Source organism: Vipera berus (assembly GCF_964194415.1).
Source record: "Vipera berus genome assembly, chromosome: 14".
Classification (NCBI taxonomy): Eukaryota; Metazoa; Chordata; class Lepidosauria; order Squamata; family Viperidae; genus Vipera; species Vipera berus.
In genome coordinates, this window is record NC_138217.1 from 9,291,889 (window position 1) to 9,318,072 (window position 26,184).

At 44.1% G+C, this 26,184-nt stretch overlaps 4 protein-coding genes across 10 annotated transcripts in view; all 4 read right to left on the bottom strand.

Moving 5' to 3' along the window:
• The window catches only part of LOC308674378 (immunoglobulin lambda-1 light chain-like), a 28,602-nt gene extending 17,758 nt beyond the window's left edge, over nt 1-10,844 (bottom strand). The window contains exons 1-5 of the mRNA XM_081338804.1: nt 10,782-10,844; nt 10,238-10,541; nt 7,702-7,782; nt 2,592-2,671; nt 2,129-2,433 (exon numbers count right to left, since the gene is read on the bottom strand). Coding sequence (XP_081194930.1) covers nt 2,129-2,433; nt 2,592-2,671; nt 7,702-7,782; nt 10,238-10,541; nt 10,782-10,827 — 816 coding nt within the window. The 5' untranslated portion in view covers nt 10,828-10,844. The remainder of the gene's footprint in view (nt 1-2,128; nt 2,434-2,591; nt 2,672-7,701; nt 7,783-10,237; nt 10,542-10,781) is intronic.
• LOC308674357 (immunoglobulin lambda-1 light chain-like) overlaps nt 1-18,320 on the bottom strand; it is a 52,591-nt gene extending 34,271 nt beyond the window's left edge. The window contains exons 1-2 of the mRNA XM_081338761.1: nt 18,195-18,320; nt 17,728-18,028 (exon numbers count right to left, since the gene is read on the bottom strand). Of these exons, the coding sequence (XP_081194887.1) occupies nt 17,728-18,028; nt 18,195-18,240 (347 nt within the window). The 5' untranslated portion in view covers nt 18,241-18,320. The remainder of the gene's footprint in view (nt 1-17,727; nt 18,029-18,194) is intronic.
• The window catches only part of LOC308674356 (immunoglobulin lambda-1 light chain-like), a 99,288-nt gene that overhangs the window by 29,109 nt on the left and 43,995 nt on the right, over nt 1-26,184 (bottom strand). The gene's annotated exons all lie outside the window — the stretch shown is intronic.
• LOC308674355 (immunoglobulin lambda-1 light chain-like) overlaps nt 1-26,184 on the bottom strand; it is a 110,427-nt gene that overhangs the window by 23,763 nt on the left and 60,480 nt on the right. The window contains exons 1-2 of one of the 7 annotated variants that reach the window (XM_081338754.1): nt 25,801-25,885; nt 25,347-25,646 (exon numbers count right to left, since the gene is read on the bottom strand). The exons of 5 other annotated variants lie outside the window; for them this stretch is intronic. In XM_081338754.1, coding sequence (XP_081194880.1) covers nt 25,347-25,646; nt 25,801-25,846 — 346 coding nt within the window. In that variant the 5' untranslated portion in view covers nt 25,847-25,885. Of the gene's footprint in view, nt 1-19,790; nt 20,088-20,256; nt 20,370-25,346; nt 25,647-25,800; nt 25,886-26,184 lie in introns of those variants that run through there. One more of the 7 variants, XM_081338757.1, reaches the window with a different exon arrangement.

Here is a 26,184-nt window from a genome sequence, read left to right on the forward strand (position 1 = left end):
TCTGCTCTTCATAAAGCACTGGCCAGCTTCATTGAAGCTTCTGTCTCAACCAGAGGGAAAAGGGATGTTGCTTGAAGAACTGCAAACACTAAAAGGGCTCTTGAACGCTGCTGCTCCTCCTTGCATTGGGAGGTTCTTGTCTCAGTTCCTCTTGGGTTTCTATCACTGTGGAGCACATTACTAGGGTCATACCACACAGCACAGTAATAATCAGCCTCATCTTCTGCCTGGACGTCCCTGATGGTCAAATACCATTTATTTTGGTTGTTTTCCTTGGAGGCAGAGAAGCGACTGAGGTCTCCAGAGCCTGCAGTTGCAGTGCTGTAATAACGATAAAGTAATCTGGGTGGACCTCCTTCTTTTTGTTGATACCAAGTTTGGTAGTAAGATGTTACTTGTCCACTGCTCAGGGAACAAGAGAGTTTGACCGACTGTCCTGGAGAAGGTGACATGGAGGATTCCTGAATCACGTTAGGCTGAGAACTGGATCCTGAGGAAAGAGTAAAGTTCTAAGTTTGTGTTCTTGGGGTCATTTCTTGGGAAGGTTCTTGTGGTGGGGATCCTTCACTCACCTGTGCACCAGATCCCCAGAAGGACAATGAGAGATGCTGCCAACATGTTGAGAAGTTCTTGGACCTCTGGAGATTGAACCCCTGCGTTAATGCAAGTACCTTTTATGGGGGGCTTCCTAGGTCAACCGATTTGCATGGTTTGCTCCTCCTCATCCTTCTTTCCTGACTTCTCATTGGTTCATGTGTCCCAATAGAGGGGAACCTTCATGCAGGTGATGCTTACTTATTTTCTAGCATCAGGGTGTCTCCTGAGAGATAGTAGAGGATGGTTGGCTAGTTATTGGTCTAGGTCTAGGAGGGGACCAGCTTGGATCTTGTTTCCTCCCCCTGGCATGGAAGCAAGGTGGGCGGTTTGAGGCATTGACGATTCTCAACTCTTCCTTGGGATCTCAAAAAACATCCTTGAAGAAGACCGTGGCAAGCAGATCTCCCTCTCCTCAATTTATTCAGGGTCAGCTATGTTCAGTCTATCTGTTGCTTTGTCTATTTCTCACAAGGATGTTGGGTCAAAATGCTGTTGACATTTCCTTTGTCTGGTTCTAAGAGTGATGTTAGCAAACCATTGTCTTCAAGTATTTGCCTGTAACCACATGAAGCCTCTTCATCACGCCTCCAGCCATCTAGCCACAACCAGCCTCTTTGTCACAAGAAACTATTGCTCCTCCTATACAGAGACTTACAAATCTGGAAGGAATGAGTTTTCTTTAGATGCCATCAGAATTGACCAAAGTAGATGTTTGGGCAGAGCTTTATGTTCATCACATTGGAGTGTGCATTTACATGGACAGATACAAGAGAGAGAGAGAGAGAGAGAGAGAGAGAGAGAGAGAGAGAGAGAGAGAGAGAGAGAGAGAGAGAGAGAGAGAGAGAGAGAGAGAGAGAGAGAGAGAGAGAGAGAGAGAGAGAGAGAGTCAGAGTCAGAGTCAGAGACAGAGTGTGTGTGAGAGAGAGACAGAGAGAGACAGAGAAAGAGAAATAAAGAGACAGAGAGAGAGAGAGAGACAGAAATACAGAGGGACAGAGAGACAGCAAGACAGAGAAGAGACAGAGAGAGAGGCAGAGAGACGGATAGAGACAGAGAGAGAGACACACAGAGACACACACACAGAGGCAGACAGAGAGACAGAGAGTGAGAGACAGATACACACAAACACACACACACACACACACACACACACACACACAGAGAGAGAGAGAGAGAGAGAGAGAGAGAGAGACAGACACAGACAGAGAAAGAGAATAAATAGACAGATAGACAGAAGATAAATATAACTGGGATTCCTCCAGATTGGAATGAATGTCATTGTAGAATTATGATGAGCAAAGCAGATTGGAATCATTTGTGTTGTTTTTATTTTTTATTTTAAAGAATGAATTGACATTTGTTGCAAAATCCGAACTTTCAGTTCACCAAGGTTATGTTTATAGCCCCGCCAATTCTTAAACCGTCTGTGCATCGAAGTGTACAAGGCCAGGTGGATGGTAGGTGGAAGGCAGAAGCCAGCTTGGGCAAGAGTTTTTGTCTCACTTCTACATGTGACTGTATCACTGTGATACCTCCAGCTGCTGCCACTGCCGTAAGCTCCACCACAATAGTAATCAGCCTCATCGTCAGCCTGGAGGTTTGTAATGGTTAAATAGGCTGCATTGGCAGAGGCGTCAATGGACCCCGTGAATCGGCCATTTCTGTTGTCATCATAGAGAAGGTATTTGGGGCTCTCTCCAGCCTTCTGTTGGTACCAAGATATGTAATAGCTGCCCACCTGGCTATCTCGGCTCATGACACATGAGATCTTGGCCGGTTGTCTCAGGGGAAAGGATTGTGCGGCAGGCTGAGTCAAGGTATACTGTGAGTTGGCTCCTGAAAGAAGAAAAGGGAGAAAAGAGAAGATGACACGGAGGAATTCCTGAGTCCTCTACGCTGAGAACTGGATCCTGGCGAAAGGCTAGTTCCCCAAGTTTGTGTTCTTGCTCACATTATTGGGGGAGGATTCTTCTATTGGGTGGTCCTTGGCTCACCTGTGCACCAGATCCCCAAAAGGACAATCAGAGATGCAGCCAACATGTTGAGGGCTTCTGGGCTCATGAAGACTGAGCTGCTGTGTTAACGCAAGTGAACTTTATTGGGGGGCTCTTTAGATCAACCCTCTTTGTTTGTGGGTCTGTTTGCATGCCGAGCTCCTCCTCCTGCTGTAATGACTTCTCATTGGTCCATGTCTTCCACAGAGTAGAACTGTCAGACAGGAAATGCTTCAAAATTTCCTTCCCTGGAACTAGGATGGAGATGCTGGGATCCTGGGCTACTCGGGAGAGAGGCCTTGGTAGTGTCCCATTCAAGCTTTGACCAGCTCTGACCCCGATTAGCTATTCCAGGATTAGCCATGTACAGTCCTGTCTATAGATGGGCGTATCAGCTCATTGGGACTCAGGTGGAGTGTGGGAAAGATAAATGCTGCTGCTAATGTCAGTGTTCTGGTTTAAGACTTTGGGCCTCGGGGGACATTGATGGTCCTTCTGGATTGCAGTAATCTTAGAGCTAGCTCCAAAGAGATTTTGAGGTCTTTATTAAAGTTTTGTGGGCTAGTGGAAGAGCTCCTCCAGGTGGCCACAGAGAGGAGAAGACCTGCTAATTTTTTCTTTCAGGACTGAATCGTCTTCTCAAAACATGCTTTTTTAAATGACTAAATACGTGAATATTCCATTAAAGGCAGACGTTCCCTTGTTGCTGTGTAGGCAGGAAGCAATGTTTTGGGTCAAAAAGTAGACATCTTTTGGGCAGTCTGTTCAATATGAAGAAGGAATTAAACTGAAATGAATTTTCAAGCCTTCCAGTTTTCTCTTCTAACATTTTGTTTTGTGTTAAAGATGGTTAAAGCACCTCTTAGGAACCTCCTTTGTGTTTTGTTCCAAGCAGCCTTATGACTCTCTGGATCTCAAGTCACTGCAGCCATCCCCACACTGGGATCTAGAAAGCTTGAAAGAAGATAAATAACGGTCCTGCTATGGGTTTAGTTTCCTGTCCGAAGGGAGTGTTGACGGAGACAAGCCCTTCACAACTCATAGCTGATGGAATTGTCCACAAGTGCTGTGCAGACCTCAAGGAGGAATTGAAGCATGACATCAAGTCAAGCAGAGAAATGGGCTGGACAACCGTTCATCTCAAGAGGTATGGGCTTTCCTCCTTGAGCAGAGAGGTGGACAAGATGACCACCAAGGTCTCTTCCATTTCTCTTCTCAAGGGAAGCCTCTGTCTGCTCTTCATAAAGCACTGGCCAGCTTCATTGAAGCTTCTGTCTCAACCAGAGGGAAAAGGGACGTTGCTTGAAGAAGTGCGAACACTAAAAGGGCTCTTGAACGCTGCTGCTCCTCCTTGCATTGGGAGGTTTTCGTCTCAGTTCCTCATGGGTTTGTACCACCGTGGAACTCATTACTAGCACCATACCACAGAGCACAGTAATAATCAGCCTCATCTTCTGCCTGGACGTCCCTGATGGTCAAATACCATTTATTTTGGTTGTTTTCCTTGGAGGCAGAGAAGCGACTGAGGTCTCCAGAGCCTGCAGTTGCAGTGCTGTAATAACGATAAAGTAATCTGGGTGGACCTCCTTCTTTTTGCTGATACCAGGACTGAGCATAAGATGTTACTTGTCCACTACTCAGGGAACAAGAGAGCTTGACCGTCTCTCCTCGGGTAGGTGACATGGAGGATTCCTGAATCACTGTAGGCTGAGAACTGGATCCTGGTGAAAGAATAAAAGTCTTGGTTTGTGTTGTTGGGCTAATAATGTAGATAGGGGTCTCGTGTTGGGTTATCCTTCACTCACCTGTGCACCAGATCCCCAGAAGGACAATGAGAGAGACTCCCAACATGTTGAGAAGTTATTGGGCGTCTAGAGATTGAACCCCTCTGTCAATGCAGGTGAACTTTAATGGGGGTTCCCTACATCAACCCTCCTTCTTTGAGGATCCGTTTGCATGCCTGGCTCCTCCTCCTGCTTTCCTGCCCTCTCATTGGTCCATGTCTTCCACCAGAGCGGGACTTTCAGATAAGAAAGGGTTCTAAGTTTCCGTGCCTGAATTTATCATAGAGAGGCTGAGATCCTGGGCTACGCAGAAGAGAGTCCTTGGGTAGTGTCCCATTCAAGCTTTGACCAGCTCTCACCCCGCTTAGCTTTTTCAGGATCAGCCATTTGCGATAACGTTTACAGATGGTTGCTTCAGCTCATTTCACTCTGGTGCAGAGTGGGAAAATAGATAGTGTTCTGGTTTAAGAACCTGGGCTTCACAGGAGCTGGAGTGCAGTCATCTTATACCAGGGTTAATTCTTTAAAAATTTCAAAGGTCCTGTTAGTGCAAGAGCTCCCCCAGGTGATCACAGGGTGGAGAGGATCAGCCCATTTTCTCTGTCTGGACTGAATCATCTTCTCAAAAGACTAAACAGTTGACCGTTCCATTAAAAGCAGATGTTCCCTCAACCAATGGATTGGGCCACAAAGGGAACGTCTTTTGGGACTGCGCTCAAATGACGTTTCAAGTCTTAAGAGTTTTCTAACACTTGGTTTTGTGTTAAAGATGTTTAAAGCATCTTTTGGAACTTCCTTTATGTGTTTTCTCAAAGGCCTATGACTCTGCGACTGCTGCTCCTCCTTGCACTGGAGGATTTTGTCTCAGTTCCTCTTGGGTTTCTATCACTGTGGAGCACATTACTAGGGTGATACCACACAGCACAGTAATAATCAGCCTCATCTTCTGCCTGGACATCCCTGATGGTCAAATACCATTTATTTTGGTTGCTTTCCTTGGAGGCAGAGAAGCGACTGAGGTCTCCAGAGCCTGCGCTTGCACTGCTGTAGTAATAATAAAGGAATCTGGGAGGACCTCCTTCTTTTTGCTGATACCAGGACTGAGCATAAGATGTTACTTGTCCACTACTCAGGGAACAAGAGAACTTGACCGTCTCTCCTCGGGTAGGTGACATGGAGGATTCCTGAATCACTGTAGGCTGAGTACTGGATCCTGGGGAAAGAATAAAAGTCTTGGTTTGTGTTCTTGGGCTGATAATGTAGATAGGGGTCTCGTGTTGGGTGGTCCTTCACTCACCTGTGCACCAGATCCCCAGAAGGACAATGAGAGAGACTCCCAACATGTTGAGAAGTTATTGGGCGTCTAGAGATTGAACCCCTCTGTCAATGCAGGTGAACTTTAATGGGGGTTCCTTACATCAACCCTCCTTCTTTGAGGATCCGTTTGCATGCCTGGCTCCTCCTCCTGCTTTCCTGCCCTTTCATTGGTCCATGGCTTCCATCAGAGTGGGACTTTCAAACTGGTGATGCTGCTAAATGTCCTTGACTGAAGCTATCAAAGAGATGCTGAGATCTTGTGCTACGCAGAAGAAAGTCCTTGGGTAGTGTCCCATTCAAGCTTTGACCAGCTCTGACCCCGCTTATCGTTTTCAGGATCAGCCATGTACAATCCCGTGTATAGATGGGTGTGTTGTCTCATTTGGACTCAGGTGGGGCATGGGGAAAATAACTAGTGCTCATATTTTCAGTGCTCTGGTTTAAGAACTTTTAAGAGCCTTGGTGGAGCAGTGGGCTAATGCCTCCTTAAGTAACACCAGCTGCCTGCAATGAGTGCAGGTTCGTGTCCCACCAGGCTCAAGGTTGACTCAGCCTTCCATCCTTCCGAGGTAGGTAAAATGAGGACCCAGATTGTTGGGGGGGCAATAAGCTGACTTTGTAAAACTGCCACTTGGGGGGGGAAAGCCCTAATAAGCAGGCATATACATAGAATGAAGGCTATTGCTAAGCACATTGATTTGTGCTTCTTAGATTGTAAGCCGTCCTGAGTCTTCGGAGAAGGGCGGGATATAAATGGGATTAAAAAAACAAAACAAAACTTGGGCTTCAGGAGACAGTGATGGTCCTTCCGGATTGCAGTCATCTTATGTCAAGATTAAACCTGAAATGGTTTCAAGAACCCTATAAAAGAAGGTGGAATCTAGACAATGAGCTCCTCCAGCCTCCGCCCGCTACTCATAAAGAACAGGCCAGCTGTATTGAAGCTTTTCTCTGAGCCCGAAGGAAAAGGGACGTTGCTTGAAGAGCTGAGATCACTACAAGGACTCTTGGAAACTGCTGTTCTCTCTTGCCGTGTTTTTTTTTTGGGGGGGGGGGTTCTCTCAGTTCCTCATAGGTTTGTATCCAGTGCTTTTTTTTGTAAAAGAAGATTTTTTACTTAGAACTTCATTGATGTTTCTTCTTGCAGCATTCGGACTCTATGAAACTCCATTCACTGCTCTGGTTCCCACCCTGGGATCTAGACAGCTTGGAAGAAGAGGAGTGACGGGCCTGCTATGGGTTCAGCTCCCACCTCAAGGGAGGGACATCCATGCTGGGCACCTTATTTGGGGAGAATCTCATTTCCGTGGTGTTTGGATTGAGGGAGAGAAAGCTTTCCACTAAGAAATCTTTGTTAATGGAAAGATCCAAGAAGGACGCGGAAGGTTCAAAGAGAAATTGTTTCAAACAAGCATGACATCAAGGGGAGCCTCTATATGCTACTCATAAAGAACAGACCAGCTTCAATGGATCTTCTGTCTCAACTCGAGAGAAAAGGGACGTTGCTTGAGGAAGTGAGATCGCTAAGAGGAGTCTTGAACGCTGCTACTCCTCCTTGCATTGGGAGGTTTTTGTCTTAGTTCCTCATGGGTTTGTATCACCGTGGAACACATTACTAGCACCATACCACACACTACAGTAATAAGCAGCCTCATCCACTGGCTGGACATCCCTGATGGTCAAATACCATTTATTTTGGTTGCTTTCCTTGGAGGCAGAGAAGCGACTGAGGTCTCCAGAGCCTGCGCCTGCACTGTTGTAGTAATAATAAAGGAATCTGGGTGGACCTCCTTCTTTTTGCTGAAACCAACGTTGGTGGTAAGATGTTACTTGTCCACCACTCAGGGAACAAGAGAGCTTGACCGTCTCTCCTTGGGAAGATGACATGGAGGATTCCTGAATCACTGTAGGCTGAGAACTGGATCCTGGGAAGAGAATGAAGCTCTAGGTTTGTGATCTTGGGTTGATAACATGAACAGGGGTCGTGTTTGGGGTGGCCTTTCACTCACCTGTGCACCAGATCCCCAGAAGGACAATGAGAGATGCTGTGAACATGTTGAGAAGTTCTCAAGCTTCTGGAGATTGAGCCCCTGTGTTAAAACAAGTGGACATTATCGGGGGGCTCCCATGATCAGGTCTGCTTGGTTCAGAAACTATTTGCATGCTTAGCTCCTCCTCCTCCTTTCCTGACTTCTCATTGGAGCTTACCTTCCATCAGAGTCGGACTTTCAGACAGCTGATGCTTCTCAAATCCCTTGCCTGAAGCTGTCTTGGAGACGCTGTGATGCTCTGCTTCAGAAAGGGGAGTCCTTGGGAGTGTCCCATCCAAGCTTTGACCCAGCTCTGAGCATGCTTAACTTTTTCAGGATCAGCCATTGTACAATCATATACCCAGATGGGTGTATTAGCTCAATCAGACTCGGGTGGAGAGTGGGGAATAAACAGTGTTCATCATTTCAGTATTCTGGTTTTAGACTTCTTGCTTAGAGCCAGGGCTGATTCTTCTGGATTGCTCTTAAGGAAATAGAGTTTTATTTCCTTAAGGTTGAAGATTTCAGAAAGCCAAAGGCTGGTGCCCGTCCAGGAGAGCTTATTCATGTCTCTGCCATCAGACATGATTGTGAAACCAGATACTTCCACAAGCTCTACACGTGGCTGAACGAAATCTGCAATTGGCGCAAAAATGATTGCCGCTGCACCGCTTACATCTCGGTAAGAGAACTGCCTTGTAACTGTCCTTGCGCTGGTGGCTGTTGCGGTGTTGCGCATTGGGTTTAGTTTAGTTTAGTTTATTAGACTTATATACCGCCCTTCTACCGTAGGCCTCAGGGCGGTTCACAAGGTTTTTTAAAAGAAACAATACCACAATTACGAAAATTAAAACAATTAAAATGATGATATTAAACCTTGAATATAAAAATCCTAATTAAAACCAATTAAAACCCCAATTAATACCCTCAGTCCAGGCCAGAAAGCTTAAAGAGCCAGGTCTTCAGGTCCCGGCGGAATGAGCGGAGGTCAGGGGCAGTTCTAAGCTCTACAGGCAGCTGGTTCCAACACCTCACCCCCCATCATTAAAGATGGAATAGGCTGGTTAGATCAGGAATGAGAGACGTTCTCTGAAGATGGGCTTCAGCACAAATAATAATAATAATAATAATAATAATAATAATAATAATAATAATAATAATAATAATAATAATAATAATAATAATACAGTAATAATAATAATAATAATAGGAAGAAGAAGAAGAAGAAGTTAGAAGGGACCTTGGAGGTCATCTAGTCCAACCCCCTGCTCAGGCAAGAAATCCTATACCAGTGATGATGAACCTTTTAGAGACTGAGTGTCCAAACTGCAACCCAAAACCCACTTATGTATCGTTGGGTGCTGGGTGGGAATGGCCCATTGGGTGGGCGTGGCCCATTGGGTGGGTGTGGCCCATTGGGTGGGCGTGGCTGCGGTGGTAACGGTAGACTGGGTGGGACTAAAAAGTTCAATCAATTCCAACTTTGCAAGATCTTTTTTTCCCATGAGAAGTTGAAATTAATTGATTGATTGAACCTTTTTTTTTTTTTGCACACGGCGGTGGAGGCCTAAAGTGAAAAAGTTTTATAAAACCCAGCTGAAGGCCTAGGACTGGGGTGACGGCACGTGTGCTCACAGAGAGGGCTCTGCGTGCCACCTATGGCACGCATGCCATAGGTTCGCCCCCACGGCCTTATACCATTTCAAACAAATGGCTGTCCAGTCTCTTCTTAATGCTTAGAAGACTAAAACCCCTGGACCCAGATTGGATCCTGCACCATTATCCTGGGTCATCTATATTCACCTTCGTTCATGAAGCGACCTGTTCAGGTTCAGCCACAGAAATCCCCTGGGTGACCGTGGTCCTCTCAATCTCTCTCAGCCAAATTTGCATCTTCTGCTGCTTTTGAATTAAAGTGGTCGGTCAAAAACGACCCCATTGGTCTTGTCCTGGAAGTTAAACATCTGATGTAATTGAAATACAGACTGTAAAGGTTTTTTGGGTTTTTTTTAAATCAACAAAGGAAGAAACCCAGGTCGGAGGTTTGATACGAATCCGTATTTTAAATTATAGTCCAAACGGGATTTTGGGTTCAACCTGAATTCTACATCAGATTGCCTATCCAAACTGCAGTTCTTTTCCTGATTGAAATGCCTTCCCATAAAAACATCAATGCCAGCCCAGCTGCCTTTTTATATTTTGAAATGTTAATCAAAGGGGGGGAAGCGTAGTGAAAACGTACTGAATGCAATACCTTTTTATTGTAACCGTGATGAAGATGGTGAATTGATTCCTGTCATTTTTTTTCATTTTACTCAAAAGGGAGGCAGGACGAGGTCTTTATTTTTTTTAGCAAGGCTGAGAGAAGAACGGAGGCTGTTCTTAAGGACTAACTAATTGTGTGTTTCCCAGGCCAGGTTGATGGTTCGTTTGGGGGAAGAAGGAAGTGTTCTCAAGTAAGCACAACGGGAGGTTTTTGTCTCGCTTCTGCAAGTGAGTGTGTCACTGTGGATACCTCCAGCTGCTGCCACTGCCGTAAGCTCCACCACAATAGTAACTAGCCTCATCGTCAGCCTGGACGTTTGTAACGGTTAAATAGGCTGCATTGGCAGAGGTGTCCTTGGACCCTGTGAACCGGCCGCTGCTGCCTGTATTATAGAGAAGGTATTTGGGGCTCTCTCCAGCCTTCTGTTGGTACCAATGTATGTTATAGCTGCCCACCTGGCTATCTCGGCTCATGGCACATGAGATCTTGGCCGGTTGTCTCAGGGGAAAGGATTGTGCCGCAGGCTGAGTCAAGGTATACTGTGAGTTGGCTCCTGAAAGGAAAAAAGGGAGAGAATGAAGATGGACATCCAACAGATTCACTCTTGGTGTATCTTTTGAAGAGCTGCTCTGATTGAAATCCAGACATCACTGACTTTCGATGGGTTGGGAGGCATGGAAGGGGGTGGCTTTCATATTAGCATCAAACCCCGGCTACGGCTTGAACTTGATGCTTTCCGAACCATAACTGCTGGCAGTGGTAAATTCAGAAGTGAGAATTGTTCCGAAATTACCTGTACACCATAGGAAGAAGAAGGTCAAAAGCAGAGACCACACCATGATGGAGAAGTGAGCTTTCTGAGAAACTCAGAGTGGGAGATTGACGTGGTTCTTATAAACCCACGGGAATCTGGGCCCAGCCCTTTATGCAAAATCAGCTTGCATCTCATTAGCTGGCTTTGGATAAGAAGAATTACACTCCAAGTAAAGAAATGGTTTCCTGCTCTTCTTTGTATGTCTTGTTTCATTCATCATTCTTGGTCCCTTGGAGATATTTAGGTTGGCCATGTTGCAGCAGCTGGTTTGGTATAAGATAACAATAGTAATACCAGTATCATTTAGACTTATATACTGCTTCATAGTGCTTCCCTAAGCAGTTTACAGAGTCATCCTCTTGCTCCCAACAATCCGGGTCCTCATTTTACTGATCTCAGAAGGATGGAAGGCTGAGTCAACCTTGAGGCGGTGAGAATCGAACTGCTGGCAGTCGGCAGAATTAGCCTGCAATACTGCATTCTAACCACTGCGCCACTACAGCTCTTGGTCCCCCTGGACCCCTTTCTGTCCTTGTATATGATGGATAGGAGAGGATCTTTCTCAAGTTCTATTGAAATCTACAAACAGCCTTTCTCCCAATCTTGTGTTTTGAACAACTGATTTGCGAAATTCAGACACACACTTTCTTCAAGCAGTGGTAAAGTTTTCTAAATTCTTATCCCACCAGGAATATATCCCCAGTGATTTGGAGTGTGTGTGTGTGTGTGTGTGTGTCACCATTTATATAAATTCAATTGTTGCTATCCCCCAGGCAAAGAAAAAAAATCCTGCAAAGTTTTGAGATAGACAATGTGCATATTTTAGCAACTGCATTCTCGCAGCCCATGTAACCTTGGACATTTTCTGTAGCATGTTGTCTGAATGCAGCCATCAGTTTGCAACACTGCCTACTGAAATGTTTTGTGTTAAATCAGAGACTGAATTATTCAGGCAAGGCGCTGAATGAAATAGCATATAAGGAAATGTCTTTCTGGGTCTTTCCCAATGGGAGATTGGAGTCCCCCCATGCAGATATGTAGTGATGCAACCAGAAAAACAATTTCGGGTGTTCTCTTCAGTCGCAACAGGTGGGTGGCCGAGCAGAGCAAGAAGAAGCAAAACTGGGCAGGAGGAAGTGACGGTGATGCCCTGCCTGATGGCTCTGCTCCAGCATCCAAAACGTGTTAGAGACATCTAGAACTTCTAGAGCAATCAGGTGGATCCCAAGTGGAAGCAGGATGCATGGAAAGGAATATTTTCCTGCATAAGGTGCTTAGTTGCCATTGGGCAACCACTCAAAAGTGGGGAAGTTCTCCTGCATTCCTCCAGATGATTGACATGTCCAGACAGAGTGAAGGGACAGACATCTAGAACTTAATCTAGAGCAATCAGATGGATCCAAAGCGGAAGCAGGATGCATGGAAAAGTATACTTTCCTGCATAAGGTACATCATTGCCATGAAGCAACAGTTCAAATGTAGGAAAGTTCTCCTGCAATTCCTCAAGATGATTTCCATGTCAAGAAATGTTGGGTCCATAAAAGTGTGAAGGGAGGGGAGAATCACAGGAAGATCATGCCTTGGAGGGTTAGGGAGGTCAGGAGTCAGAAGGAAGACTTTGCCCCAGAGAGATTCTTGGCTTGGCATTCTTTGTCTCTTGAAGCCCTTGGAACAGGGAGATCTTCCTTTTGGGAGATGGTTGAGCTTCTCCAAGCCAGCCCAGAAGTTTGAATGCCTCAGAAGCAGATTGTCCTGGTTCCGACAAATGAAACTCTGCAAAGAACTTTGAGGCCTTGTTTACCTTAAAGAATCTTTATTCAGGTTGCGTGGCATCGGCACGTACATGGTGGAAGCCAAAATCTGAATTCCCCTCCCCTAAACACAGAGTATCAAGGCACAATTCCCTCCTCTGATAACAGTCCTAAATCACATTCTCCAATTAGTCTGAAATGCAAGCTTTTCCCTCCCTTCTCCAACCCGCCATTTCTTATCATCTCTTATTTCAATAGCCCTTGAAATGTTGTGTCTAACTAGCTCCCGTCACATTCCTCCTCCTCCCCCAAGTATCATGTAATTCTAAGAATAAAGCATAGGAAAGAAAAAGGCTGCATATCTCTATGTTGTCAAAGCAAGTTAGCAGCGTTGACACAGGTTTTTGTTCCACTTCCCCCTTGGTTTGTATCACTGTGCACTGACCACTGTCCCTCACCTGGCAGTAGTATACGGCCTCATCCTGAGCTTGGGCCCTGGAGATGCTAAGGGTGGCCGGGTTGCCGGAGTTGGTGCCAGAGAATCGATCTGAGATCCCTGTAGGCCTGCTGTCATCATTATATATAATCAGAACTGGAGGATTCCCAGGTTTCTGCTGATACCAGTGAACCGATTTCCTTACAATGTCATTTCCTGAACAAGTGATCCTTCCATTCTGTCCCAGTGAGACAGACATGGATGACGGCTGGGTCAGGACATACTGAGCAAAGGATCCTATGCAAAGAAACAAACAAAGAATTTTTTTTAAAAAATGTCTTGGGTAAAAGAGCATTTTCACTCGACGAAACATCTAACCAACAACGTCTCTTCTTGCACAGCACCTGAGGAGTTCACGAGCAACGAGAGAAGGAAGGCAGCCCAGAACATGATGTGAACTCTGATGCACTTTCCCTCTGAGGGCAAAAAAAAAAAAGGCATCTCCTGCAACTCTTGGGCCTTCCCTTTTAAAGGTCACACGTTTTGTGGCCAACCCACAGATGCAAAGCATTCGCTTTGAAGTAGAAGAGGTAATAGCAGAAGAGGGCACTTTAGGCTGACTCTGCTCACTGCCAGGAGTTCGATCCTGACCGGCTCAAGTTTGACTTTCCATCCTTCCGAGGTCGGTAAAATGAGGACCCGGATTGTTGGGAGCAATGTGGTGACTCTGTAAACTGCTTAGCAAAGTACTATGAAGTGGTATACGAGTCTAACTAAGGAGGACTTTTTTGACAGTGAGAAGAATTAATCAATGGAATAGCTTGCCTCCAGAGTTGTGGATACTCTATCACTGGAGGTTTTCAAGAAGAGACTGGACAGCCATTGATCCAGAATGATATAAGGTATAAGGACTCCTGCCTTGGGCAGGGAATTGGACTAGAAGGCCCCCAGGGTCCATTCTAGCCCTATAATTCTATGATTCTCTCTGTACAATCTTTCTATGTTGTATGTTTGCACAATTCCCACTTAGTTCTCAGGAAGCAATTATGCTAAAAAGCAGCACACATGAACCACTAAAATGCAGCAGCTCTCCTGAAAAATAACAAAGTTTTGCTCTAAGAATCCTGTTTTCACACTGATTTTTTGTGTGTGCTGGACATCAATTGTCCCCAAATCAACATTACGCAATGACCTAACTCTCTGGAGATGTCAACAATGCTGGGAAAGGTAGCAGAAAAGAGGAGAGGAGGATAACCAACATCAACTCTTACAGTGGCAATGGGTCAAGCATTGGAAGAGCTGAAGAACCATCTTGAAGATACATAATGTTGGAAACTATCTGTCTAGGTGGTCATTAACGTCAATTTGATGGCACGTAATCAATTATACCCAATTTGGTACCCATCTCTTCTTTGTGGTCCTACATTCTAACTGTGCACTACGTTAGTAAATGGGTCTCCTTTTCACTCTAAGAGCTTTTTGTCTCACTTCCTCCTCTGCCTGTTTCATTGTGGCCAGTGGTACGTGCTATCCCACCATAAGAGGCAAAAGTAAACTGCCTCATCCTCAGCCTGGGCCTTGGCAATGCTTAACACAGCTGTGTTCCCCGTTACGGAGCCCGAATATCGTTCTGAGATTCCTGTTGGCCTGGTAGCTCCACTGTAAATAATGAGCTTGGGTGTCTTGCCTGGTTGCTGTTGAAACCATTGCTGACGATTGGCGTGCATGTTATTCCCCATGCAAGTGATCTGGATATTTTGTCCCAGAGGCACGGAGGTTGACTGGGGCTGGTTCACCAAGGGAGAACCTGCAGAGAGAAAGATGGGATTGAGAACCAAGCAAGGTTCCGTTGGAGGAGAAAGAGATCTTCTTTTGCAGTACCTGAGCAAAAGTTGAAGACCATGAAGAAGAGTGATAGCCAGATCATTATGGGCATCCAGAAAAAAAACAACACAATTTCCTAAAGCTCAGGATCTCCTCTGGGTTCAGACCTTCTCTTTCCCTTTTAAACCTTGTGGAACCGCTGATCCAAGCTCGTATTCAAATTACGAGCTCCTTAGAAAGCACCACCTCCCCTTCACTCCTCCATTCTTGCAGAAGCTACAAAATCAAGGGAGGGTCCCAATTCTTTGTCAGGATTTGAGAGGAGGAGCTTACAGCTGAGCAGATGTTGCTACAATGCAATCCCAAAGCTTGTCTCAAGGTGTCATCCAGATGGGAGTTCATTCATAACTTTGGGGTGCTATAAGTACAGGTAGTATATGCAGAAAGGGCCCTATCCCTTTGTGCTCCCAACTGAGAACCAATGGCTTTTCTTACAAAATTCATATCTTTGGAAATTTGGCGAGGGGAAGGGGAGCAAGGAGGAGGAGGAAGAGGAGGAGGGAAGGAAGAAGGAAGGAAGAGAAGAAGAAGAAGAAGAAGAAGAAGAAGAAGAAGAAGAAGAAGAAGAAGAAGAAGAAGAAGAAGAAGAAGAGGAGGAGGAGGAAGAGGAAGAGGAAGAGGAAGAAGAAGAAGAAGAAGAAGAAGAAGAAGAAGAAGAAGAAGAAGAAGAAGAAGAAGAAGAAGAAGAAGAAGAAGAAGAAGAAGAAGAAGATCCTAAGAACTAATGTATAATTCTGGCATTCATTATATGCATTATATTTATTCATAGTTTTTGTTTCCTCTCTGTTGAAGACTTCCAAAGGATGCAGGTGTTAGAACTTCACAGACTGTTGGATAGATATGCTTGACCAGAATTTCTTATTTAAGACCCAGGGTTGCAATAGTACTCTGCATCTCATTAGTTTGAGGGGTGTGCCCTCTGGTGTCTACATTAATTATCGTTACAAATGTTTTTTCTTTATTAGGGCTGGGCAAATATTCAGTACTTCGAATCCATTTGACTTGAGATTGGGTGAAAAGTATCCCTAGCTAGACAGCAAGCAAAACTTAGGACATTTTTGAAAGTAAAAAAAAATAAGCAGTAATAACGAATATGAAGATTGGACAATAGAGAAGATGGACAGGAAGATTATTGATGCTTTTGAACTTTGGTGTTGTAGAAGACCCTGAGAATGTCCTGGACAGTCAGAAGAAACAAACTAACGGATCCTCGAACAGATCAAACCTGAATTGTCACTTGAGGTACAAATAACACGAAGGATTTTCTCCAGAGAAGAAACACATTTAAAGACATCTTCAGCTTCTTCGAACAGTTAACCAGCCCTTGCTATCCTATCTGCATGAGACCCTTTGAAGGTGTTGAAATTGTCTGCTTTGTTGCACAATGCACAGTTGTTCGGCAAGTTGGCAAAACCTCAAGTGCATTTCTAGGGAAATAACATCCCCAGAAGTCATAACTGCAGGATGCGTTTTCTATATTTCAGAGAAATGTGTGCCAACCGATTGTTTCTTTTACAGAGATATTTCAGTTTGTATTCGTCAACAGATTTCTCCTTTATTCAAGGGTTATAATTCTCACGATTGTGTAACAAATCTTATTGCCTTGTTTGCACATTCGAAAGGAGAGACTGTTTGGTTTATTGGTTAAGTTATCATGTTAAAAACCCGGAGACAGTGAGTTCTAGTCCTGCCTTAGGCATGAAAGTTGGCTGGGCGACTTTGGTCTAATCACCAGGAGACGGCGAGTTCTAGTGTCACCTTAGGCATGAAAGCCAGTTGGGTGACTTTGAGCCAATCACCTGGAGACGGTAAGTTCTAGTTCTGTCTTAGGCATGAAAGCCAGCTGGATGACTTTAAGCCAATCACCAGGAGACTGGTATGAATTCTAGTTCCATCACAGGCGTGAAAGCCATCTGGGAGTCTTTGAACCAATCACCAGGGGACTGGGAATTCTTGGATAAACAAAATGAAACAAAACATAAAAGATGCAGGTGTCACAACATCACTGTCTGATATACTTGGACATATGTTTCCATGGATAGCCTTTGATGTTCTACTGCAAAATATCAATTTAACTGAATGCTGTCTTAAACTACCTACAACTCAAGGACTGGGGTGCCCTTTGTTAATTCCACAGTCTTTTCACCTAGAAGTGGAATTAATACTCAGTTAAGTAATGTGCCAGATGAGGGAACACAAATAGGAAAAAAAATCATATTAAGAACATTGAAAGGAGACAAAAAATTGTCCAGGGTATTAAAAAAAATAATAATTTAGTTACACTTTTTGTATCTGGTTTTTCAATTGTTTAAAAAAAACAAATTAAAATAACTTTTGGATTTTACAGTACAATAAAGCAGTAATATCATGTGTTCCTTTATAAAAAAAAGGTCTTCAGTATTTTTTTTTAAAGCATAATGTAATTTGAACGGCAACCTGGCCATACAATGCTTATATTCCTGATTGAACCAAAAATGTAAAATTTGGACAATCCAAAGATAGGGGCATTTTGAATCTTTGGCTTCGTTTCAGCTAATTTGATAAAAAAATATTTTTTAAAAAGAAATAAAATCAGACCTCCAGCTAGAATGCATATAGGTCAGGTGTGTGTTTGTGTGTGTGTGTGTGTGTGTGTGTGTGTGTGTGTGTGTGTGTGTGTAAACGAAAGAGGAAAAAATGTCGGTCCAACTGAATCTTGGTTCTCGTCTGATAAAAGAGCATCAATTCCTTCCAACTGCTTCATTCCGTTTGCATCAGACACAGTTCAGACTGAGCTCTCCAAGGGTTCAAAGTTTCTTCTCTGCGAAGGCAGCAGGTTTTTGTCGCAGTTCCCCATTAGATTGTCTCACTGTGGAACACACTACCACTGCTATACCACATGTAACAGTAATAATCAGCCTCGTCTTCAGGCTGAAGGCTGGTGATGGTTAAGTAGCCGTTGTTGCCTGATCGGGTTCCCGTGAATCGGTCTGGGATCCCTGGTCCTCTGCTGCTGCAGCCATCACAGTGCACAAAGCGAGGAGCTTCTCCAGATTTCTGCTGAAGCCAGTAAATGGTGTTTGGATTGCTGCTGATGCCACAGGAGAGTTTCATTGTTCCTCCTGGAGATCCAGACTGGGAGGCAGGCTGAGTCAAGGTGGGCTGCGAAGTGACGCCTTTACAAAGTGGAGGAAACAACAGCAAATAATGAAGACTTGTTAGATTATCTGGGCTTCCAAAAACCCCAGAACCATCATTTGGATGAACCATATTGGATTTTATATTGTGCAAACCTTGAGAGTTTTTATTGGACTGTTTAAGAAGAGGTCCTCTGCTACTTACATGAGAAATAAGTCAGAAGTGAAAGGGAAAGCAGTGCCCAGGCCATGGTGCTTTCCTTCAAAAAAATCTCCCTTTCCAAAAACTAAAGAACGTCTACTTGGGATCCTTCTACCTTCTTACTTAAGCCCTCCTAGAACTGGGAGAAAGGTCCATGCAAATATAAGTACATTGACTGCCTTTCATTGAATTGATTTTGACCAATGAGTGGAGACTACATTTGCATAAGTGGAATGCTTAAGAAGATGCCTTTATTTAGGTTTTCTGTCACAATGTGGGACCTGAACAGAACAAGTCCATGGACAGTCCATTTTGCCTGCAATAAAAAGGCAGCTAAAAATGTTTTTCCCTGAACTGGTCCTGCTGTGATTGTGTTTTCATTGTAAAAAGTGTCCCATTCTCTTCATATATATTTTTTTACACCTCTCCATCACCTGGCAATCTCTAACAATATCCAGGCAACCCAAGATTCTTTCATTTTCGTGGCAACCAAATAATGTTCTTTTCTTGGCTTCGTGAAGGTCTTCAAACTCCCATGTATGATGAAGGCTCAGACTCAGGACAAATTCTAGCAGATTGACACAAAACGTCCCTTGCAAAAAATAGGGCCGCTAATGTGTCTTTGTTGAAGTTGTTGTGCTGTAATTGTCTTTCCATTCTAAGAAGGGTCACATCATTTCCTTTAAATTGCTTCTCTACGTCACATGGCTTCTCTACATCCATGGCAAACACTTGAAGTTCTGGAACCCAAATGAGAAGGTTCTCTTCTCTTTGTGTCCTTCCATTTCCAATCTGATTCCCCCCAATGTTACCCAGAAGACTGGATCTGCTTTGTTCCATTCAACATCACCAATTCCCTGTTTCCAAGACTATTGTGTAATAGCATCATTAGCATAATTGCTCATTGGCAGAATGGTAGATCCTCTCATGCAAATACTGAAACAAGCAAATACTGAAACAAGAAAATGTAAGGAGAAGCCAATAACCTTTTGGGGCATAGTCGTATGGGGAACATCTTGAGATGTTCCATCAGAAGTGAATAGCTGTGGGTAATAGAGTCCAAGGATGTATTACCTCCAACCTTTGGCCTCAGTTCATGTGGTCTTTTACTTGATTTGGACCATTTTTGTTGGATGATGGTGGATATAGGGAAGAGGAGAGAGACACGAGGGGAAGGGAAGGGCAGGGTCAGCAGAACCTACCTCAGATCTGCAAGAAGAAAATTCAACTTAGAACTTCTTCATTAAAAAAATCTATTTCTCCCACTTCTTTATTTTCAACTTTAAAACATCAGCATAGGGAATGAAATCAATGGATTACTAAACAAGTGAGACCTATAACGTAAGTATGTATTAACATATTGTACACTCATCGCTTTAATCTTGAGACTAAAAGAGTGAAGGGTTTTTTTCTCCTTGTTTTTGTGTGTTATAGTTGGATTGTTCTTCTGCAAGGTGGATCTCCAGTTTAATCTCGGTCTGGAAGAGATGGCCTTTTCATTAGATCAGAGAAAGACCAATGCAACCTTTGAACAACTCCCTGCTCTGCGAAGGAAGGAGGTTTTTGTCTCAGTTCCCCATTAGATTGTCTCACTGTGGAACACACTACCACTGCTATACCACATGTAACAGTAATAATCAGCCTCGTCTTCAGCCTGAACGTTGGTGATGGTTAAGTAGCCGTTGTTGCCTGATCGGGTTCCCGTGAATCGGTCTGGGATCCCTGGTCCCCTGCTGCAGCCATCACAGTGCACAAAGCGAGGAGCTTCTCCAGATTTCTGCTGAAGCCAGTAAATGTAGTTTGGATTGCTGCTGATGCCACAGGAGAGTTTCATTGTTCCTCCTGGAGACCCAGACTGGGAGACGGGCTGAGTCAAGGTGGGCTGCGAAGTGACGCCTTTAGAAAGCGGGGGGGGGGGGGGAAGAGGAAATAATGAAGACTTGTTAGATTATCTGGGCCTCCAAAAATCCCAGAACGATCATTTCAATGGATAAAATTGGATTGTATATTGTGCAAAAATAGAGTTTGTATTGGACAGTTTAAGAAGAGTTCTCCACATACTTACGTGAGAAATAAGTCAGAAGCGAAAGGGAAAGAATTGCCCAGGCCATGGTGCTTTCCTTCAAAAAGTCCCCCTTTCCTAAAACCAAAGAATGTCTACCTGAGATCCTTCTACCTTCCTACTTAAGACCTTCTAGAACTGAGGAAAGGTCTATTGCAATATAAGTATGTTGATTGGCTTTCACTGAATTGGTTTTGACCAATGAGCGGAGAAGACGTTTGCATAAAGGGAATGCTTAAGAAGACGCCTATATTTGTGGTTCTAGAACAGGACAAGTCCTATCAGAAACCCCATTTCCCCTGCGATAAAAAGGCAGCTGAAAGTGTCTTTCTTGAACTTGTTCTGCTGTAACTGTGTTTTGATTGTAAAAACTGCCCCATTGTCCTCTTTTGTTTACTTCTCTCCATTCACCGGGCAATCTCTAACAATTCCAGGTACAGTGGAATGCAAATGGAAAGACTCCATTCCATTTCAAGTGGGATTCAACACAATATTACCCAAAAAACTGGGGTTGGTTAGCCTTTTGACCACCTCCAACATGTCTCCTGTGAAGTTCTCCCAGAAGAATGTCTGGTTTTGATGATTGCCTAGATGCCAAATTCAGGGGACTAAGTTCAGTTCCTTTATTAACAAAACATGTCACATGCAAACCAAAAACACCCCTGCAAGGATTCACGATAGATCCTGGGGGACACCCCCACTGCCCAGCCCATTCCAGCCCCACAACCTTGCCGTGCAATTCCAGACAAGAAGGAGAAACTGTGTAAAGGAAATTATTACAAATCGACAGAAATCTACGGTAGACTGCAACCACATGGAAATCACCCTCAAGAGTTCCTGGAAATGAAAAACTCTCCAGAGTTGTCCCTCAACCTCCTCCACACAACACCTCAGATGTCACAAAGTGATTCTTTTTCCTTTCTTGACTTCTGCATGAGGGATTTTGCAGCTGTTAAAATTGCTCAGTCTGTTGCACAAAGGAGAGTTTCAAGAGTGTTGGCACAAGGTTTGGTTTGGGGCATTTCTAGGAGGGTGGCACCCCCTGCTGTCAAGTCCTGCAACCATAACTGGAGCACCCCTTCTTTCATTTGAGATAGGTTTCAGAGTAAGGGACCCTAGCCTCAAATTTCTTCAAGGTTTCCACTCAGAGCAAAGCCGGTTCCTTTAACGTCCTCCAGACTTGGTTGGGTTGAGTCATCTCGATGTTGAGAGAAGATTACGCGATCATGAATGAGAGAAAAGTAGGGGAGAAAAGCACATAACTTTCCCATGACTTTGGCGATGATCCACAATTGGAACTCTCTTGCCTTCGAATTGGGATAATTGAATTCAAAGTCACTAATTGGTGTGAGGAGACTTCCTTAAGAAACCATTTTTTCTTGGATGTTTCTTATATATTCACATTTGTTTACACGGGTCGTTTTATTCTTGTGACCAAAAGAGTGAAGATTTTTTTTCCTTGTGTTTATTAGTTGGATATTTCTTCTAGAAGATGGGTCTCTGAGTCCATCTCTACCTAGAATAGATGGCCAGCAACGTTCTTTCATTAGATCAAAGAAGGACCAAAGTAACCTTTGAGCAACTTTCTGCTCTGTGAAGAAGCTTTTTATCGCAGTTCCCCATTAGATTGTATCACTGTGGAACACATTGTTATACCACATGGAACAGTAATAATCAGCCTCGTCTTCAGGCTGAAGGTTGGTGATGGTTAAGTAGCCATTGTTGCCTGAACGGGTTCCCGTGAATCGATTTGTGAACCCTGGTCCTCTGTAGATATAGCCATCAAAGTGCACAAAGCGAGGAGCTTCTCCAGATCTTTGTTGAAACCAAACAATGGCGTGCGGATTGCTGCTGATGGCACAGGAGAGTTTAACTGTTCCTCCTGGAGATCCAGACTGGGAGGCAGGCTGAGTCAAGGTGGGCTGTGAATTGATGCCTTTAGAAAGTGGGGGGAAAAGTGGAAACAATGAAGACTTGTTAGATTATCTGGGCTTCCAAAAATCCCAGAACCATCTTCTGGATGGACCTTATTGGATTTTATATTGTGCACACCAGAGAGCTTTGATTGGCCAGTTTCAGAAGAGGTCCTCCACATACTTACATGAGAAATAAGTCAGAAGTGAAAGGGAAAGCATTGCCCAGGCCATGGTGCTTTCCTTCAAAAAAATCTCCCTTTCCAAAAACCAAAGAACATCTACTTGGGATCCTTCTACCTTCTTACTTAAGCCCTCCTAGAACTGGGAGAAAGGTCCATGCAAATATAGGCCCACCTGATTGGCTCTCCTTGATTTAATCAGCCGCCCTCTTAAAAGACCAGCCAATCTGGTCAAGTAGATTGGTCAGTTTGTGGAGGAGACCTTTGCATTGAGGGAAGTCTTAAGAAGATGCCTTTATTTAGGTTTTTGGCCATAATGCAGGACCTCAGTTTCTATCAGATTGCCTTGGACACCCTGTTTGCTCTGCCGCACAAGGGCAGCGAAAGGTGTCTCTGTTGAAACTGTCCTGCTGTAATTGTATTTTGATTGTAAAAAGCATCCCTTGTCTTTCTATACTTACTTCCTCAGAATAATACCACAGATGTCTCAAGCTCTTCATGCCATCTAATTCTCTTTCCTTTCTTGAGATCTGCATGAAGTGTTTTGCAGCTGGTGAAATTGCTCAGTCGGTTGCACAGAGGAGAGTTTCAGGAGTGGGGGCACAATGTTAGGTTTGGTGCATTTCTAAGAAGGGGGCACCATCTGCTGTGCCCATAAATGGGGGAGACCTCCTCCCATTCGAAACATATTTCAGATCAAGTTTTCCCCAGCCCCAAATTTATTCAACGTTCCCTTTTTCCCCTCTTAGAGCAAGTCAGGTTCTTTCATCTCCTTCACACTTGGTTGAGTTGGGTCACCCGAGTGTCCAGAGAAGATCATGGAATCTTGAGTGGTAGAAACATTATTCCTTTTCTCTCCTGGAGTTCATTGCCTAAGTGGAGAAGATTCTTTCCAAAATGTCTGGTTTGGAACAGCAACAAAACAGGACTGGTGCAACGCGTAGTTGGAAAGGGAAGGGAAGGGAAGGGAAGGGAAGGGAAGGAAAGGAAAGGAAAGGAAAGGAAAGGAAAGGAAAGGAAAGGAAAGGAAAGGAAAGCGAAGGAAAGGAAAGGAAAGGAAAGGAAAGGAAAGGAAAGGAAAGGAAAGGAAAGCGAAGGAAAGGAAAGGAAAGGAAAGAAAGGAAAGGAGAAAGGAAAGGAAAGGAAAGGAAAGGAAAGGAAGAAAGGAAAGGAAAGGAAAGGAAAGGAAAGGAAAGGGAAGGGAAGGAAAGGAAAGGAAAGGAAAGGAAAGGAAAGGGAAGGAAAGGAAAGGAAAGGAAAGGAAAGGAAAGGAAAGCGAAGGAAAGGAAAGGAAAGGAAAGGAAAGCGAAGGAAAGGAAAGGAAAGGAAAGCGAAGGAAAGGAAAGGAAAGGAAAGGAAAGGAGAAAGGAAAGGAAAGGAAAGGAAAGGAAAGGAAAGGAAAGGAAAGGAAAGGAAAGGAAAGGAAAGGAAAGGAAAGGGAAGGAAAGGAAAGGAAAGGAAAGGAAAGGAAAGGAAAGGAAAGGAAAGGAAAGGAAGGAAAGGAAAGGAAAGGAAAGCGAAGGAAAGGAAAGGAAAGGAAAGGAAAGGAAAGGAAAGGAAAGGAAAGGAAAGCGAAGGAAAGGAAAGGAAAGGAAAGGAAAGGAGAAAGGAAAGGAAAGGAAGGAAAGGAAAGGAAAGGAAAGGAAAGGAAAGGAAAGGAAAGGAAAGGAAAGGAAGGGAAGGAAAGGAAAAGGAAAGGAAAGGAGGAAAGGAAAGGAAAGGAAAGGAAAGGAAAGGAAAGCGAAGGAAAGGAAAGGAAAGGAAAGGAAAGGAGAAAGGAAAGGAAAGGAAAGGAAAGGAAAGGAAAGGAAAGGAAGGAAAGGAAAGGAAAGGAAAGGAAAGGAAAGGAAAGGAAAGGAAAGCGAAGGAAAGGAAAGGAAAGGAAAGGAAAGGAAAGGAAAGGAAAGGAGAAAGGAAAGGAAAGGAAAGGAAAGGAAAGGAAAGGAAAGGAAAGGAAAGGAAGGAAAGGAAAGGAAAGGAAAGAAAGTGAAATGAAAGGAAAGGAAAGAGGAGGGAAGGAAAGAAAGGGGAAGGAAGGGAAGGGAAGCGAAATGAAGGAAAGGAAAGAAAAGGCAAAGGAAAGGAAGGAAAGAGGGAAGGGAAGGGAAGGGAAGGGCAAGGGAAGGGAAAGGAAAGAAAGGAAGGAAGGGAAGGAAAGGAAAGGAAAGAAAGGAAAGGAAAGAAAGGAAAGGAAAGGAAAGGAAAGAGGAGGGAAGGGAAGGGAAGGGAGGGAAGGAAAGGAAAGGAAAGGAAAGAAAGGGAAGGGAAGGAAAGGAAAGGAAAGGAAGGAAAGGAAAGGAAGGAAAGGAAAGGAAAGGAAAGAGGAGGGAAGGGAAGGGAAGGGAAGGGAAGGGAAGGGAAGGAAAGGAAAGGAAAGGAAAGAAAGGAAAGGAAAGGAAGGAAAGGAAGGAAAGGAAAGGAAAAAAAGGAAAGGAAAGGAAAGGAGAAAGGAAAGGAAAGGGAAGGGAAGGGAAGGAAGCAAACGAAAGGAAAGGAAAGGAAAAAGGAAAGGAAAGGAAAGATAGGAAAGGGAAGGGAAGGGAAAGGAAGGAAGCGAGGACCTTCCTGAGACCTGCATGATGAACATTCATCTGGAAATGTTCTTGATTAAACTATTGACTTCTCCCAATTCTTTTTATATTGCTCACCGGCTAAGCATAATTGTTCAACTGAAAATGCCAAGGTAGAGAATGACATCAATAGTTTACTGAAAAAAAGTGAGAGGTATGAAGGAGGTAGGCCTATATCATGTTTACAGTTATTGTTTTAATGCTGAGACAAACAAAAAAGTGGGCTGTTTTGTCTTGTCTTCCTGTAGATCAAACTGATTATGGATTCTGGAAAATGGATCCTTGGCTCGATCTCTTCCTGAAAGAGATGGCCTGTGGTGCACTTTCAGTAGACCAGAGAAGGACCAATGCAACCTTTGAACAACTCCCTGCTCTGCGAAGGAAGGAGGTTTTTGGCTCAGTTCCCCATTAGATTGTCTCACTGTGGAACACGCCACCGCTGCTATACCACATGTGACAGTAATAATCGGCCTCGTCTTCAGCCTGAACGTTGGTGATGGTTAAGTAGCCGTTGTTGCCTGATCGGGTTCCCGTGAATCGGTCTGGGATCCCTGGTCCTCTGCTGCTGCAGCCATCACAGTGCACAAAGCGAGGAGCTTCTCCGGATCTTTGTTGAATCCAACCAATGTAGTATGGATTGCTGCTGATGCGACAGGAGAGTTTCACTGTTCCTCCTAGAGACCCAGACTGGGAGACGGGCTGAGTCAAGGTGGGCTGCGAAGTGACGCCTTTACAAAGTGGGGGAAAAGAGGAAATAATAAAGACTTGTTAGATTATCTGGGCTTCCATAAAAATCCCAGAACCATCATTTGGATGGACGTTATTAGATTTTACATTATGTTTTTATTGGACAATTTAAGAAGAGGTCCTCCACATACTTACAGGAGACATAAGTCAGAAGTGAAAGGGAAAGCAGTGTCCAGGTCATGGTGCTTTCCTTTAGGAGATCTCCCTTTCCAAAAACCAAAGAACGTCTACTTGTGATTCTATTATCTTCTTAAATAAGTCCTCCTAGAACTGAAGAAAGGTCCATGCAAATATAGACCCACCCGATTGGCTCTCCTTGGTTTTGTAAGCCACCCCGTTATCAGACTAGCCAATCTGGTCAAAGCAGATTGTTCACTTAATGGGAAAGACCTTTGCATAGGGTGACGTCTTAAGAAGATGTCTTTATTTAGGTTTTTGGTCATAATGTGGGACCTCAGCTTTTTTCAGATTGCCTTGGACACCCTGTTTGCTCTGCCACACAAGGGCAGCGAAAGGTTT